The sequence below is a fragment of the Colletotrichum siamense genome (assembly GCF_013390195.1).
Source record: "Colletotrichum siamense strain Cg363 chromosome Unknown KSG_Cg363_contig09, whole genome shotgun sequence".
Classification (NCBI taxonomy): domain Eukaryota; kingdom Fungi; phylum Ascomycota; class Sordariomycetes; order Glomerellales; family Glomerellaceae; genus Colletotrichum; species Colletotrichum siamense.
This window is the reverse complement of record NW_023501022.1, coordinates 3,526,441-3,543,590: the sequence shown is the minus strand read 5'-3', so window position 1 is coordinate 3,543,590 and position 17,150 is coordinate 3,526,441. Positions and strand designations below refer to the sequence as shown.

At 56.3% G+C, this 17,150-nt stretch overlaps 2 protein-coding genes across 2 annotated transcripts; one reads left to right on the top strand and one right to left on the bottom strand.

Moving 5' to 3' along the window:
- Window positions 1–3,751: 3,751 nt before the first annotated feature.
- ATG5 (Autophagy-related protein 5) lies at window positions 3,752–4,835 on the top strand (the record flags this gene model as incomplete). The annotated part of the gene is made up of 2 exons (XM_036645499.1): window positions 3,752–4,057; window positions 4,305–4,835. The coding sequence occupies 2 exons, from the start codon at window positions 3,752–3,754 to the stop codon at window positions 4,833–4,835; spliced, it is 837 nt and encodes a 278-aa protein (XP_036489506.1).
- A 1,659-nt stretch (window positions 4,836–6,494) lies between these two features.
- Window positions 6,495–10,301, bottom strand: CGCS363_v013649 (putative transcriptional regulatory protein; the record flags this gene model as incomplete). The annotated part of the gene is made up of 6 exons (XM_036645498.1): window positions 6,495–6,918; window positions 6,969–7,607; window positions 7,673–7,783; window positions 7,837–9,327; window positions 9,379–9,488; window positions 9,549–10,301. 6 exons carry the CDS (start codon window positions 10,299–10,301, stop codon window positions 6,495–6,497), a joined length of 3,528 nt encoding a protein of 1,175 aa, XP_036489443.1.
- Between the last annotated feature and the right edge of the window lie 6,849 nt (window positions 10,302–17,150).

Here is a 17,150-nt window from a genome sequence, read left to right as displayed (position 1 = left end):
GTTTCCTGCGTCTTACGGCCATCGTGGGACGGCATACTGAGAGTGACGGATTGTGATGGGAAAGTGATCAAAAGCGTGTGAAATGGCAAGGGGGGGTTTCTTCGCCCATCACCATCACGAGGGCGTGTGTGCAGGACGGGAGCTTCGCTGACAGGGGCCCTTCTGCTTCTTAAGAGACCGAGAAAAAAAAAAATTAACAGCAGCATTTTATTATTTGTTTTTCTCATCCAGTGAATCGGCCCTGGGTACCATGCATACATGCATGCAATGGCCGCCCCCAGACGGACGGGGACGGGGGGTTGCGAACCAGAACAAGAGTTGGGGGCTCGTTGCGCAGCAAAGTCGCACAAAGTTGCGGACAAGTCACTCGACTTGAGAGGTACTTTGGGGGAGGGCACGGGAAAGCAAGGAGAGGACGGAACGCAGACAGGGCAGGGAAGCACAGCACCAAAGAAAGGGTGAGTTGAGTGAGAGCGTTGCAGCGCGTGCTGCGGTGCTGCTGTAGGTGCTTGCGCAGGCCATCTCGTTTGAGTGATTCTGTCGAGTGTGAGAAGTGATGAGAGGAGGGGGTGTGGGATGAAGGTGCGCGAGGACAGGACAGGACAGACAGACGGCACGCAGGCGCTGCAGAGACTGGGGGAGGCGTGATGATGATGATGACTGATGATGAGGAGGCGGAGGACCTGACATGCCAGATATATCCACCATCAGCAGCAGCAGCGCCCAGAGGATACCATTCGCTGTACAGGAAAAAGCAAAGAAGTTCTTACACGTCGCGACGAGTCCCCATTCTTTCGACCCTCGAGCGAAGCGTCGTGCCCGTCGTGCGTTACATGGTACACTAGGTAGGTTACTCCGTGAGGGCGGGCGGCAGGGGTTCAATCTGAGGAAAATCTGATAGCGCGTCCCCCGATTGCCGATTACTCAACCGCGCTAAGACGGTCGAGAGGCATCGATATGGCATTCTCTTCGCGGGACGCAAATGTGAGATGAGAGATGTCTGTTTTTTCTGTTATTTTTTGATCGCATTTTTGAGCCTCCCCCCGTCCCCCATTCCCCTCTCGGTTGCTGCGTGGGCTTGTTGCAGGTTCAGGCGACTGCGAAGAAAAAGGGAATTTGATGCCCACTCCTCAGACCACAGCCAGGCGAGGCCCGGCGCGGCATGGCCAGACGTCGCTTGACCGCCGAGACGGTAAGATGGGATGTGAGATACTGCAGTCGAGTCTCTTTTTGCTCTTCCTGGCCGTCCGGCCGCCGCCTGTCTCTCTTGCGCCTGCACAGCGGGCTGCATCCGTGGTCGAATCTGTAAAGTACATCAACACCCACACGGCACACCCCTCAAAGGCGGCCTCGTGCGTGAGCTCTTTGCGTGGTTGGATCGGTTCGGCAGAGAGTGGAGAGACGGAGAAGCAGACAGCTCGTCTAAGGCGTCCATCCCGCCCCCGTACTGATGGGCAATCATGTATCGACGGGAACGGCGCATATGGGGGACGAGGGCGGGATGGGGACGACCTTGAGAACCTCCGAATCCAAGACTGGGGAAAGCAAAAAGGCGGAATTGGGAAAAAGAAAGCAAGTAAAAAGCGCATGCGCGCAAAGGAAAAAGCAAATATAGAACAGCTGTTCGTGTCTCAGCAACCTCCGACAAGAAGACGAAGCGGAGCTTTTCTGCCTACCTACCTCACAATCTCACCAAAGCAATGGCGGAGATTGTTCGTGCTTGAGAGGTGTTGGTTGGCTGAGTCGGAGAGGGTGTGTATCTGGCGTTTCTCGTGTAACCAACTACGGAGGGCTGTCTCGGAGGAGCCCACGGCGTGGGTGCGCACGCGGTGTGTATTCTTGCTTTTTCCTTCTCCATATCCCTCCTGCTTTTGCTTCCATGTCTCTCGCGCAAAAAAGCTGCGGTGTACCCTCTTGGCCCTCCTCTCTCGCGTTGCATCGGCAGAGGGGATTATTGAGTGTGTGTGCGTGTGCTGTATGCGCTGTGCGACGTGAGAGGCGGGTGTGCGTGCGTGCGGCGTGGTGTGTGTGCAAGTCAGCGTGTGTTAGTGTGTGATGTTTGCCCGGGATATTTGTGGGCAAGCACGATGGCCACCGGTGCTCACTCCCGCAGAGCAATGATTACGGACAAATAAGATGTGCCAGAAGTCTCTCTGCCACCGTGACGACGAACGGGGGCCGCATGTCAGCCTGGTTGGATGATTCGAACGGTCTTTTTTTATGTGTGGTGGTTGGCAGGCGAAGCGAGGGGGGGAGTAAGTGATCGGCCGGGTCATGTGCGTCTCCATGGCCACGACATCTATCTTCGCTCGCACTTTGGCATGCGTGATGCGGGAAGCGGTAAATGCGTGTTTTCCCAACACACCTCGATACGGGGAACAAGGAAGGGGGAAAAAATGATGGCACACCGCGAGAAGCGATTTGCGGTCCTCGCCCGCCTCATCTACATCCTGCCTGATCTCCTTTCTCCCCGAGAGGGGGCCGATCCGCGGGCCGCCGATTAGGGGAGGGGGTGGTGGCCGTTGAAGGGGCCGCCGGCGGCATTGTTGAAGATGGAACCATTATCTACCTTCGTTTTCCTTTCTTACCCATATTCGATGCGATGCGGGATGCAATGCGCGGGTGTGTACGATGAGAGGGACGGAGATACCGTTTCGGAGAGTGTATCTAATAAATCTCGGGCGGCTGGCAAGGCAGAGACGTCTGTGATGCAGCTGACCGGGGCGGGGGGCGTGGCCTCGAACATGGCGCCGTGATTACGCCGTGATGATTATGTTGATGATGATGATGCTTAGATGTGACCGTGGAAGTTGAGATACCGACGACCTAGGTAACGAGATGGCGAGACACAGAATCATGGATGAAGGTGTCTCATTCCGTGTCTGACCAGTCCAGCCAAGCAGGGCAGTTAGCAGGCGAAGTGAAAGCCAACGTCGCAAAGCTAGACTTCAGCTCTGTTCACTAAACCCAAGGATCAGATATGATTCCAAGGCCAGAAGTGTGATGGAGGAATCCTGCCGCTCCTCAAATCACCAAAGAGCGCTCAGGCCCTTTTATCAGGTTCTCTTAGCGTGTGCGAGCCGCTGCCAGAAAGACAAGAGCGCCGGCCGCTTGGGGTTGGAGTGAGAGCTGAGGGCCGACGGGAAGCGAAAGCTGAAGCTGAAGCTCCGGCATGGAAGCTCCAGGGAGCTCTAGGCAGCTGGAGCTCCAAGCTTGGGGGTGAGATGGTGTGCCATGCCCACGGTACCTACCTACTGCCTGGACGCACCCCTTAGGCGGCAATATAGGGAAGGGGGAGGGATAGCCCGGGTAACTGTAAAAGGAAAGACGGCCAGCTAAGGCTTACATAAGTTAAGCCTGCTTAGGTGCCATCGCTGCAGTGTGAGCTGTGCACTGTGACCTGTTCGGATGGCGGGGCTTGTTTCGGCCGCAAAAGAGACCGCCCCACCTCCGCGTCCGCACCGAGACCTCAGCCTTACCCCGGCGCAACCGTACTCCGCAACCACACGTCCGACGTCGACGTCGTAGAGCCTCACATCTCCTCCGGTCTTGCTCGCCGTCTCCGCCGACTTCCAGACCGGTCCGCGGTGCGACAGCCCTGTCTCGCCTCTCGTCAACCTTCGACGACGACCACGATGACTTCATGACCACTTGCTTGCTCTCTCACGTCAAGTCCATCTCTCATCTCAACCTCACCTCATCCACATCATCAAACCAACACATCCGAACGATCAACCTCACGCAACCCACCATGGACTCGATCCCCCAGACCCTCTGGAACGCCAAAGTCCCCCTCCACATAACCCACCCCTCGCACCCAAACACCCCGCTAATAACCTCCCTCCCGCGCTTCTCCTACCTCGCCCTCCTCGTCCCCCGCTGCTCCGCCTTCTTCCGCGCCCAGGTCTCCGCCTTCCACCACGAAGAGCTCCTCCTGCGCAACCTGCCCCTCGGCCTGCTCGTCGACCTCTACCAGCCATCCCTCCCATGGCGCCTCACCGTCAGCGACGGCGATAGCTGGGACATTGGCGACACCTTCCTGAACTGCGTCAAAGAAGTGAGTTAGCCACCCCGGCACATCACATCACACGTGCGCCCCATCCACCTCTTCCAGCGTCTGTCTCTCTTCCCCAACCTCGCTTACTCTCCTCGCCACCTCTTGTCTCTCTCTCTCCTCCCTTCCCAAGCACCCAAATCCAGAAACTCATGTCTCAAACCAACGTGTCTCAACCCCCGCCCGCCCCCGAGCCCAGACCAGACCACCAAGCCTCGGCCCAACCAACTAACACACACAACCCCCCAAGGCCGACTTCGTCCGCTACGGCAACGCAAAACGCATAATGTCCCTCTCAAAAGCAGACACCTCAACCCTCTGGAACGCAGTCCAAGACAACGACTACGCCTCCTTCCAAAAGATCAACGCAATCCTCCTCAACGCCCCAACGCCCCTCCGCCACATCCCCCTGCGCGTCTACATCCCCTCCTCCCCGCCCGGCGGGCCAACCTCCTCCTCCTCCTCCTCCGGCGGCGCCTCACCTCATCCACAACCACCAGCACCGCAGCAAGCAGAACCAGCAGCAGCAGGCGTCTTCAAGGTCCTCCAGACCCTCGTCTCCCCCACCGTCCCCGGCGGCGTCCGGGGCAACACCCGCCAGACGCTCGGCCAGGCCCTCCGCGCCCACCTCCCGACGCTGTTCCCCTCGAGCCGCGACCCCGTGCTCGCTAACGTCGTGCTGCACGGCAGCCCCGTGCCCTTCTCCGCGCCGCTCGAGGACCTTATGAGGGAGGCGGCGTACCCGGACGGTTGGCTCTGTGTCACGGTCGTGTTGTGGTAAGGGAAAGGGAAAGAGAGAGAGAGAGCAGGGTTTCCATCATCATCCGGCGTTTAGGTATTTTGACTTTTCCGTTTGCATGGCGTAGGGAAGGGGGACAGGAAGGGGTTATTCATCAGCTTGATCGCGTGTATTCATAGGCATAGGCACAAACTTCATTCTAGACACGGAAGGAACGAATCACAGTAGACGTAAAGCATCCTACACAACACAAGACTTTTCAAAGAACTTCTTTTATATGTGTATATATGTGTATATACCGCACTCAAAACATCTCACATACAACAGGCAGCAGCCCAGAGCCGCAAACTAAATCCAACTATTTCCGCCCGCGCGCAACGCTGACGACATATTCCACCCGAACCCACGTTAAACCGCCGTCGTCTGTCTGGTCTCAGACCTCAACACACAGCTCATTCCCTCTGCCTTCTCTGCCCCCCATACACACTCTCGTCTTGGCCCCGCCGCATTTACATCCACCACCGGCCCCTTTCAACTGCAAGATAAACAACAGCAACAAACAGCAACTGGCAACGATTAATAAAAAGAAAGATGACGAAAATAAAAGAGGAAAAAAGGAGGCTCTGCCGCCTCATTGGTATCTCCTCCGCTACACCCCAGAATATGAGATATGAGTTTGATGGTATGATGATGATAAATGATATGATGATGATGAGTTTCCCCCGCCCGGATGAAGCCAAACAATAAACCTAGCAACAGGTGTCATCAAAGTCGATCCAACGCGGATCGGATATGTGATTTGAGAGAGCGCGAGAGAAACAGAGAAACATGAAGACAGATAAACACGCGCGTAGCCCAGTTTCTCCCGAGATGCAGTGCATGATGTGGCTAGTTACCAGAAAAAAGTGCAAGATTTTCGAAACAGATGGTTGCCCGTTGTTTCTTGTGTCGAAAAGAGGAGACTCGAGGGTTTGCTGGCCTTTGACGACAAACGGGGGAACGGCAAAAAACGGCAAAACAGTTTGCGAAAATGAAAGAAAAATCCAGAACAGAAAAAGGAGGGGCGCGAACCCGACTCGTGAGCCGTCTTTATGCATCCTTCGTCCTCCGGTCCCGTCCGTCCCCCTTTTCCTTTTCCAAACCGGGAGCCCGCAGATCTCCAAGAGCGTGGTGCCGTCTAGTAACGACGATGCGGAGCTTTTGCCGTCCCTCAAAACCCCCCAGTTCCCCTCCCCAATGCTATCCTAATGCTATCCAGTGCCCCTCTTTGTCCGTTGACCTCCCTTGTTTTTTTGTTACTGGTGTCATGTCCTGGGATGTGGTCACTGTTGTATGTATCCCTTGGTGGGCTGGGCGACGATTTTCGCATGACCGTGTACGGGCGAAGGTCGGACCCTCGAGTTCGCCGCCTTCGAGGCAGGAGGCTCCAGCAGGGCTCTGCTCCGTCGTCTCGTAACGATCCCGGGCGGTAAAGTAGGTACGAGAAATGAATCGAATTCGCAAAACGCCGGTTCCATGGATGATGATGATGATGGGTATAAGTAGTGGGTTGATCGGAAGCGACTTCAGCCCGTTTCATCAGTTTTTATCTGGCACCTCCCAGTCCAAGTCCCCTATTGATTTTCCACAGTCTCGAAAGGCCACGCGCTGGGGAACGAGATCCAGATGGGCCCCGCTCATGTCGTCTTCGTGTCTACCGGATTACATTGGCGCCGGTTGTGGCTGGTAGCCGTGGTTCGGTGCGCGACTGTCCAGGACGCGGTATGCCTGGTTGGGGGAGTTATGCACGCTGCGGCTGGGTCCCATTGCATATGCCATGGACATCGGGCCCTGATGGTTCGTCTCCGGGTGACTTGTTGGTGGCGGGACGGAAGGGCCCGTCATGCTCGCCGCGCTCGAGAAGCTGGTGGTCATTCTCGGGTCCTCCACGTCGTGGCGGAAGAGGTCCCTCTCGATGCTCTCAAGGATATTCTTGTCCGTCAACAACGTGCTGTTCACGTGAGCATGCATACCCAACATCTTCGTCGTTCGCTTGAACAAGGCTTGCAGGTGCCCGCGGTTGATGTATTTGCCAAGGATAGGATCCCGGTAGGCTGCAGCCAAGACCAAGAGGTTTCCCCATTGCCTGTAGGATTGGTTAGTTCCGTTCAACCAGCAGCTAGTACCTTAACTTACGCATGGGCGGTGCCAAAGATATTGGTTACGTGAAGCCGGTCATGATCCACATTGTGGAAAGCTTCGGTACTCTTGATGAGAGCATTGATGCCTTGCTCGGCAAAGTTAATAACATCGTCATTGACGTCTTTGTAGTTGTCGATGCCGCCTTGTCCGATGTACGCAGCAGCGTCGCCCTGAGTGAAAACGCCCAAGCCGCTGGTAGTATCAGAGTTTGGTGTTGCTCCGTCAGTTCGCTGCTGCATCTTCCATGACAGATCAAGCACCAGCTTGATGAATGGCTGGAAGATGACGACCTGAGCTCCCCAGTACTTGGCGTGTAGTCTGGCCTCCATCAGTGTACCTGCCGGGGGTTGGTCTTCGGTAAACCTAAGGCCCTCCTGGATCCATCCCATGGCCCGCAGCTCGCTCAATATTTCCAATGCAGAGTGCATCTTGTCCATGGCCGTGTCGATTCCCTCAAAGAGTAGTTTGTGCAGCGCGTTGAGTCGCTTTCGTAGGTACAATTGTGCCATGTAGTTCGACAAAACCGCTTCCGGGAACTCGATGTCACTGAACTGATGCATCAAGGGCCAGGGCACAGCGTATTCGAAGCGAGTTAGATTTGACGGGTAGACCGGCATTTCGGCAATGATATCACTGGCAAACACAGTCAGTCCCATGAGATGCAAACTGGAAGACTGCGACGTCTTTTCTTGACATACCTTTGCAGCTGGAGACAAGTCCAAAAGTTAATGACAATCATGTTTTCACGCCTGGTCAATGGCGGGTGTCCAAGGGGGTTTTCCGCGGCCAGCCTCAAGCGCTCCTGATCACTAAACCATTCGTTAGTTGAGGAATCCTCGTTTACAGTCTGTCCACTACTTACCGGCGCATGATCGTGTGCAAGGCAACGTCGGCATCAATATAGAATCGGTAACTCTCCAATGTCCTTCCGAGTTGTCCGTAGTAGAGACCAGCCAATAGGAAAGTCTGGCAGTGCTTCAGTGTGTAGCCGGAGCGGTGCTGACCCAGAATATCGCTTGCAACAGCAAAATACTCGAGACCCGGAATAACATCGTAGTTTCGCTTGAAAGACTGGTTCATAGGCTTTGCGCCATTGCCTTGCACGGACGGCCGCCGGCTCGGGAGCCCGTTGTTTTGCTCCTTTGGCGACGGCAAGCCTGAAGACTGAGAGTGAATAGAATGCGCCGGAGGCGAGCCATGGCCGCCAGGTCCAGGGGAAGACGGATGGCCATTCCTGTTCATCGGGGAGTTGTGTGAATTACTAGCCGGATCTGGGATGGGATCCGGGATCTTGTCAGTCCACTGAGCGACCTTTCCGAGTGCCAGGACGACCAAGACCATAGCAGCGTCGATAGTCCTGTGAGGCCTGCCCAGCTTCCGAGGTTGCTGAACTGGTTCAGGCTCTTCGCCACTGGGGGAGCGTTTTCGCTTGTTGGTCGGTTCATGTGTCACCGCGAACTTTGCGGTTCCCGGGTGTGGTGGCTTCCCTCTCTTTTCGCCCTGGGCCACATTCTCCAAGAATCGTCTGACGATGGGCCTAAGGTCGCTTGGCATGATGACCGGGTGCATGGATAGGATCTTCTCCTCAAAGGATTTTACATAACCCCAAACCTTGGCCTCGGTGTAGTCAGGGTGACCCTCTGGTGTGAGCGTGCTGCTCGTGTATGTCAAGTTTGGCGGGCTGAGACTGCCGACTTGGCCCCAAGCTTCGCCCGGAGAAGGTGCGGCAACTGCTTCTCCCAAGTAGTCGTCGGCGGTGTCGGTGTACGCATCGTGCTCGGATCTGGGGTTTGCGCTGCTCGATCCAAAAATGTTACCGTTGCCCTCGCCGCGCCCGAAAAGGCGGAGTAAACCGCGCTTCTCTTCCCGAACCCAAGGATATTCCTCAATGAACTTGACGCCATTTTCTTTCAGAGCCTTGCGGGTCATTTCCTTAATCATGGGCCACTGTAGCAAATGTCCTTTCGTTGTGGTATGGTTCATGGGAATCGACGGTGCTTCAGGTGCCACAGCCGGGCCCGGAGGCAACTCGTCCTCAGGCTCGTCGGCTTCCATGCGGTCTTCTTGCTCGTGGTACGCAATGTCCGTATCTCCCACAGCCATGGGCATAGCTTCGTCATGGTTAAGCTCCTGTCCCGATTGCTGGTGGCTTCGAGGCGATAGGTGTTTTCTCGGGGGAGACGGTGTTGTCGCCGAGGCATCGGCTTCAAGCTTGACCTGCTTGTACGGGGGCGCATGTTCCAGGCGTGCAATTCTTTGCTCGAACGAATCAAACAGCGTTTCGATCTTTTTCTCGAGAGAGCCCTTCATGTCTACGATTGCCTCCAGAATGTCGGTCTGCGACTTGTCGATCCTGCGGTGACGATTAGTAACGAACAGTAACACGCGCACACCAGATACTAACGCTTTTGGCACGGGATCACGATATTTGCACTCAACTCCCTTTTCTCTGCAACTCTTGCAGGGCTTGGTTTCGTCGCATTTCGCCTTCAACTGCCTACAGCTGTCGCAAGCCTGGGTTGTTTGTTAGCGCAAACTGGCCTGACAGAAAAGAGGCCTGTGACATCGTCGTACCTGAGATGCGCGTGTGGCCTTCCGCTTCTGTGTGGAGGCATATGATGAAATATAGAGGCTCTCGGGAGCGGGCTGTTGAGGAGGATACTGAGGCTGCTCGTAATGCTGAGGAGGCTGCGGAGGAATCGGAGGAGGGTAGCTGCTCCTGTAGCCCCCCGGCGTGGGGGGCTGCATCTGCGGCGGCGCGTTATCGTAGCTCATGTGCGGTGGTCGTCGTGGATCGTCGTTGTATGGAGGAACCGGGGGCGGGGCAGAGTGAGGCGGCGGATGAGGGCCCGGCGGCGGCAGGCCTTCGGACGGCGCGCCTCCTGTCGAATGTGGCCGTCGAGGGTGGGAGAGGTTCTCGTCGTGGGGTTCTCTCTTCACGCTACCTGGGTCTCGCGGAGGAAAAGGGTTGTAGGACGGATGCGCAGGTGAGGGCGAGGCCGGGTGTCGATAGTGTTCCTGCATCGGCGTGTACGGAGGCTCTTGCTCATGGTGTCGTCGCTCGTCGGGATGTTGCTGGGCCGGGTGAGGAGGGTGATGAGGCTCGGCTGAGCGAGGAGGATATGGCGGCGGCTGCTGCTGTTGATGGTATGGCGGGACAGGAGGCGGCGGCGCCGAGTGATGAGGCGGGTGAGCCTGGTGAGGCGTCGGAGGTAGCGAAGGCGGATGCAGAGGAGGTAGATGATTGTGCGGTGCGCCAGTCGGTGACCACGGGTGGTTGGCGGTCGAGAGACGGGGGCGCTTGTTGTCAGGCTGCCCCGGATCCATGCTTGATATATATGTACATACGTACAATGCTTTATGAAAAAACAAGAGACGAAGCGAAAAAAGGGTCAAGCCAGGTCCAAGGAGGAGAAGGTGGCGGCCATGGAAAAGCTTTGGGCAACGAAGGGTAAGGTGCGAGGCCGGACACGACTGGTAAGGACTATGGAATCCGTACAGTCAACAGTCCACAGTTCGAATGCTATGCTATGCTTGGTTGTGGGTGATGGCGCTACGCAACGCGACGGGAGCAGCGGCCGGGGATGGAGAGGAGAAGGAGGAGGAGTGAAGGGACAAGCAAGCGAAGAGAGACCAAGCAAGCAAGCAATCAATCAAGCAGGCAGCCTGTGAGAAGCCGGAGAACGGGGAGCGGAGGTCTGGGAACAGCAATTGGACCTTCAGTGTTTGGATGAAAGCATGGGGCGGTGGTCCCTATGGCGTGGCTGCAACGTATGTATCTGTAGGTAGGTACGGGATACGTCGAAGAAGGGCAAGTCGGTGTGAATGTCGGACAGGACGGTGTGTCGGGATGTGTGTCGTTGGGTTGGGCAGAGGTAGAGAGGTAGAGGAGGTATCCGTGTCTGTATCCAGTATCCGGTATCCGTACAGACAAGTATGCGTATGTGCGCGTGTGCGTGTGCGTGTGCGTACCGCAGTATGCTATGCGTAGGTATATTGGCGTAGAGGGGACTGGACTCGAAGGAGGCGAAGACGGAACGGCCAGGCGGAGTCGAGGCGACAGACGGCGACGGCGGCGCGCGCGATGGGCGAGCTTGCTTTCGAGGCTGGTGCTGCTGGTTTGAGAGGTGTTCCCGGCTGTGTGGTTCTTGAAACTTGCGAGATGGGATTTTCCACTCTGCGAATGCGCCCGGATGCCCAAAGGGTTTGGCACGGCGGAAGGGGGTAGGATCAGCGCGTTGGGCAGAGATGGAGCTTCCCTACTTTTGCTCTCTGGTGTCTCTCTTGGTCTTTTGGTGTTGACCTTGACTTTTTTTGACGTGACGGGGGTGAGGTGGGAGCAAGGTGGGGAGGCCTTGGAATTGGAGGAAAAGGTCGAGAAACGTCAAGACCAAGCGGCAGAGGGTGGTGATGTCCAGGTCGCCATATACCTTGCCGCACAGAGCAAGAGCGAGCGGTACAACGTCCCTGATGGAGGTGTCGGGATAAGGTACTAAGGCAAGAACTAAGGCAAGGTGGGATAGGTATGGGTACAGGTCTGGGAGAACTGGGTATGATGTGGGAAGCGCATGGGTGTGGTGGTCAGGGTATGGATATGGTACGCAGCATGTACAGTACTACGCAGTACGCCGCAGAGTACGTGCAGATGGAGGTGGCAGAACGGGCACTTGAAGGCGGTCTGACTCTTGGTTTGAACCTCTCTCGAAGGAGCCTCGAATGTCTACCAGGGATCCCAAAGTAGAGTACTCTGAACGGTACCTGGGACCTACGCAGTATGTCTATCCACGGGCGAGACAGCAGATGGCCGGGTTCAAGAGACAGAGCTGCTGGGGAGACTCTGAGGAATCGACGACCCAGGCGAACGGGAGAGAGGCGGCGCCGCAGAATCAGACGCAGACACACTGACAGAGCAGAAGCGCGCCCCAGAGACTCGACAGGAAGAAGAGACAGAGGTGTTTCTACCCTAGGAATCCAATCGACCCTGCCAAGTCAAAAAGTCTCAGAAAGCTAGCAGGGCCAGGGGTCTCATGGAAACAGACAAGGATACGGCTGCTCTGCTCTGCGCGGCGCGGCGTGGTGGTAATGGTGGTGGGAATAAACGAGGAAGAAAGGAAAAAAAAAAAAAAAAAAAAAAAAATTGCAGAGGCGATAATTGGGATTGTGACTAGGACGAGGATCTTCGTGGCCGAACGAGGGGGGGGAGGGAGTGGTCGTCGAGTTTTGCGCTGAAAAAAAAGGGGGGGGGCGTGTTGCTAAAACAAGCAGTACGTAGCGCCGCCTCGCCGTTTCTCTCACCACGCGCCGTCCTGGCTGGACACGCACAAAAGGGACCAGCAGCAAGTGAAGTGGCTTGCGAGGTTGGACCGTGTGTCTGTCTTGTCTTGCGTGTGTTGCTGCCGCCGCCGCCTCTCTGTCTGCTTGCCGTACCGTGGCCTGGCAAGCAGAGACTCCCCCCCCATGTACAAGCGCATGTAGAGAGCAAGGCACGGTACCTTGAGAGTCTATGTACGTACAAGGGACGAGACCGCCAGTACGGTACGGCTCGGCTTCTCTGATATCGAGTGCCGTATTCCAGATAGAAGATGATGAGAGATGAGCATCTCCAGCATCCATGTGTTGAGCGACGGATGCCCACTCAACTCACGACCGCCGCAGGCAACACCAAGCAGCGCCGACGTATCCAACAGATTGACGCAAGTCAAGGATGGGCGGTGACGGACAAACATACCGACTCAGGCATCCCCCCCTCTCGCAACACCGCTCTCGCGGCTGATGGCTGATCTCTGATTAATGCGCTTCTGCCACCACTGCCGGTGCCAGCACCAGCTCTCGTCGGCTTCTCGAGGCAGTGCCTGCTGCTGCTTCTGCTGCCAGCAGGACGGGACGCGCCGCCCGGAGCAGCAATCGGAAGAGGGGGAGAACCATGGATGGGCGAACCTGATGGGCGGGATTCTGGGTCATGCTCCGTGCCAGACAACTGGGGATGGCGGTCACGGGATTCGAGAAGGAAATTTGCTTTCAAGCAAGCCCGAGCAAAGGAATGGACGAGGTTCCGCTTTTCTGGGGCTCTTTTCCCCTCTCTTGTCTTGCCTTCAGTAATTACGTCGTGTCTGTGGCCTTTGCTCTTCCTTAGCACGAGTGCTGTACGGTACTCGTACCGCCAAGCCCAGTGGGAAAGAACATTGCTTGCCCGTTGCGGTGAGGACCGCGATACGTAGGGACCCGGCTAGGTTGGGAAATAGTCTGAAGTAGGTTTCTCTCGTTTGGACACCCGCGCGGTGCGATGCGATGCGATGCAGTGGGCGGAAAGCAAACGAGCGGAGCATACTTAAACAAGTATGCACCCTTGTACGGTTTGCGTCCTCGACTCAGTGCCCGGCTGACCGCCGCTGCGGCCAGAGAATCTCCGTCCGCCGGACACTTAACATACGGGTTGCGGCGCTTCGGTGGTGCCTGGCCTGCAACCGCGCCGTGAGGAGCGGACGGCACGAGAGACAAGCCCAGGCGTTATCTCTTCTCAACCTTTCGGTCGTGGTTGGCTATACACGCCGCGTAGAGGACTCCATCCTCATGAGCCCAATGGCGCGAGGAGCAGGAAACTGCACAGTGACAAATGCTAGGGTTGAGCTAGTTTGATGATTAAAGCTCGACAGCCCTGATAAACGTGGAAAACACCTAGAATGCTTGGACGAAAAGGCCCGTTCGGAATGATTGCGTGACGGAACGCGCCGGGATAAGTGTCATGGACCGGAGCTGTACTCCGTTTCTTTGGGGTTGCGTGCATTATGGCTATCGACTCAGGCGGGCGCAGACTCGGTCACTGTGCTGTCGGATGGAGGTCTGCGACTCGGCAAGGCAGAGGCAAAGCCAAGACAAGCTCTGCATGGAAAACGGAAACTCGGTAAAGGGCTGGAATGCTGTTGTTGGCCTTCCGTATCCATACTTGAGCAGCAGCGATTCAGCAGGTGATGGGCAAACTGAAGGAAGCAGATGCGCGCCGCTCCAATGGACCGGTACCTGGGAAGTATTGCTGGAAGGACTCGGCGCTCCGAGGACTTCGCTGAATGACTGGGGTCCCTCAGACGGTCTGAGGGATTGACTGCGGTCTGGGAGACGGCGATGTGGGATGAGATGGGATGGGAGGGGTAGGGGAGGGGTGCAAGCTGTACGAGGGGCAAAAGGGGCGTGCGACCAGAAAGATGACAGCAGCCTCGTTTGAAGAGATGGTGCTGGGTGGTGGCTTGTGTTGGAGGGTAGCCACGGGTTTGCTGAAGTTGATGGAGGTGAGCGAACGAGGGCTGCCTGCTAACGCCGCGTGCAAGAAGCAAGGGAGCAAGGAGGTTTTGCTGTCCGTTAATCGTGGTTAGTTGCCGAAGTGGTGGTGAGGGGCACCGCATCCGAGACGGAAGATAGAGAGCAAAGTTGGGGCAAGAGGCAGGTGGTGGTGACAGCAAAGTGCCCACCCGTATCTCGAGTCTCAATTGTCGAGTTATTAACGGGAAGTGAGTGCCAAACGGAGGCTGGCCCAACCCAAGAGACGTCAAGGTTGGGGTAGAAATGTCCAAGCGGGCGGCGTATTCTGGTCTTTGGTGTATCAAAATGAGGCTTTTACTTTCCCAAGCTTCTCTGTCACTCCAACATGGGTGATCTCCTTCTAGGGCGGCGTGTTTGCCCTTGGTCTGCTGACCCGGCTGTTTGAGTCTGAGTCTGAGTCTTGCTCGTTATGGTCTCGTCGGCAGCTCCAAGCCTCTTCTAGTAACGACTTGTGAGGCGGGGGAGCTTTTGGAGCTCTGCCATTCCGGGTCGCAGCGGAGAGACCGCCTCTGTTGGTCGGTCGGTCAGTCACCTGGACTGCTGCCGTCCCTCAATCTGACTGGACGTGTGGGTGCGCGTCAGAAGTACTCAATGTAGCGTGGCCGGCGGCAGCGCAGCAGATGAGGCGGGAGAAATACGCGAGGTACTCGGCGAGTACCGCCAACGCCAGCCCCTCTCATTTTGATGTGCGCAAAGATAGTCGACGTTGATCCCGCGTATCCAGTACTTGCCGACAGACGTTAGCGCGGCGCGACTCGTACGCCTTTGGCAAGCTTCTGTGTCGTACATGATACCTTGACCGCCGACTGAACATCTCTTCTGGCCGGAAAACATGCTCTCTCGAGTCTGGCACCGGACGTCTTCCTGCCTCTCTCCAACCGACCCAGGCCAGGAAATCTTGGGATGGCCGCCGTCAGTCACTCGGCGCAAAGGATTTCATCACGGTGGGCCCTCGCGAGTGGATTTTGCCCAGGACGGTTTGAAAATTTCCTTTCTTTTCCCCGTCACCCTCCTCACACCTTTGCGATTGGTCGCCATCAGCTTTCAGAAAGTAGGAGGGTTGTCTCGGAGTCTCAAGCGGTGGCCGCAAGTCAATACTGTCCCAGACCAAAGCATGCCACTGCTGTGCTCCCCGTGGCATCGCGTCCTTCACCGTCGATCCCAAAGATGCAAGATCCAGGGAATTGGTGCGCCGCAATGCGCAGTCGTCATTCAGCCCTCAGCCCGGATAACAGATCCAACTGCATACCTAGAAGCCAGCCATACCCGTCCCCGATTCGGAGTTGGGAGCGCCGGCGTCCTCACGGCACGTGGAATTGGAATTGATACGGCCGTTTGCTGCAGCAGTACCTTGCTGTAGCACCGCCTGTACTGCACATATGAACGAATAGTCGTGCTACTGAAAGTCTGTTCGTCTCTGAAAATCGCGTCTGATTTGGTGTCATTGAAAACAAGGTTTCGTGGGGCGACGTTGGCTGAGCGTTGTGGTGCTGCCATGTCGCCCATCTCAGGTACCACGCCTCATCTCCGGTGACTGCGTAACGCGTGCGACAGCGAATTGAACCCGCGTCAGTGCTCGAATAGTGCGTCACTTCGACATATCCTGCCCCAAGCTCAAACCCGCCGTGACAAACATACTACCAGCGCAAGTCGTCCCAGCTGTACGCAAATCATACCAGTGCCCAGAGGTTGAGAGAATTGATAGCTCATCGGACCCTTTTCTGCAAGAGAAGGATAACGCGAGATACCTGTGCGCGACAGATGCGAGTGCCGATGGGTGATACGGCAGACGGCCCGCAATGGTCATCCAATTGACGCTGGCTCGTGTGCAACCCGGCCAGTTCTCAATGTACCGACACGTATCACCTGTTAGTCAGAAGCTCGTCACTTGAGCAGGGGAGGTGAGGAGAAACCCAAGGTCTCAAACCCTTCGGCGCTGCCCTGAACTACGAAAACGGGTCAAAGGCTGCCGAGTCCGCCCGAGCGCAACTAGGAGGGGTTGTGCCGACGGAGATCCTTGCTCTTGCCCAGTCGTTGGAGTTTGCAGAGGTCAACGTGACCGCGCAATACCGCCTCCGAGCACGCACCTGCAGCTGTGATGGCTTGCTGACAAGGCTGTAGGTTGAGGTTTGTGCTGACCGATTGCATCACGGGATGGAATGGCATGCAAGCAGAGCGTCTATCCGACAAACTCGGACAACATGCTGAACGTCATTTTGGCGATACAATGACACGCCTTGATGTTCATCGGCGTCAACCTTTTCGTTGGTCAAAGCACCATTTATCGTCATTTCCATGCCAGTCATACGCCTCAGATTCGGGCCACAACGTCCTTCACAAGCTGCTTCCCTGAAGAAACAATTCGCATCTCCAGGGGCATGTCGGAGGTCATTTAGACAAGCGTGGCAATCAAGCAATCATGGTGAATGTCTGAGCGCGGCTTCTAAGCAATTGCGACTCTTTTCCGGGATTGGCGGTCATAAGAACAATGGGCGGTAGTTGGATACTCGGTGAGTAAACTGCGAAGAAGTGTGCGAGGAAGCCTGCGATTGGAGGCCTTTTGGCCTTCGCGTGGCAACGGTCACCCTGTAGCCGGTAATAGCACTTTGTTGCCCGAAATAGACTTCAGGTCATTCCTGTGTCCGCAGTGGGAATGATTTCCGCAGGCTTGTTAATCTCTTGCAGGATCAACTGGTGATGCTTCGTGTGCAGTTCAGCGGCGGCATTTGAATGCTCGTCAGTGATGTTGTGCGTCGCATCTGAAAAGAGACCCCGCGGTTGAGCGGGTAAAACGCCGGAGCTCGTTCCGCCTGCGAGGCCCAGAATGTCTGAGGGTCCATGGAGCTGTCCGAAACTCGGCTC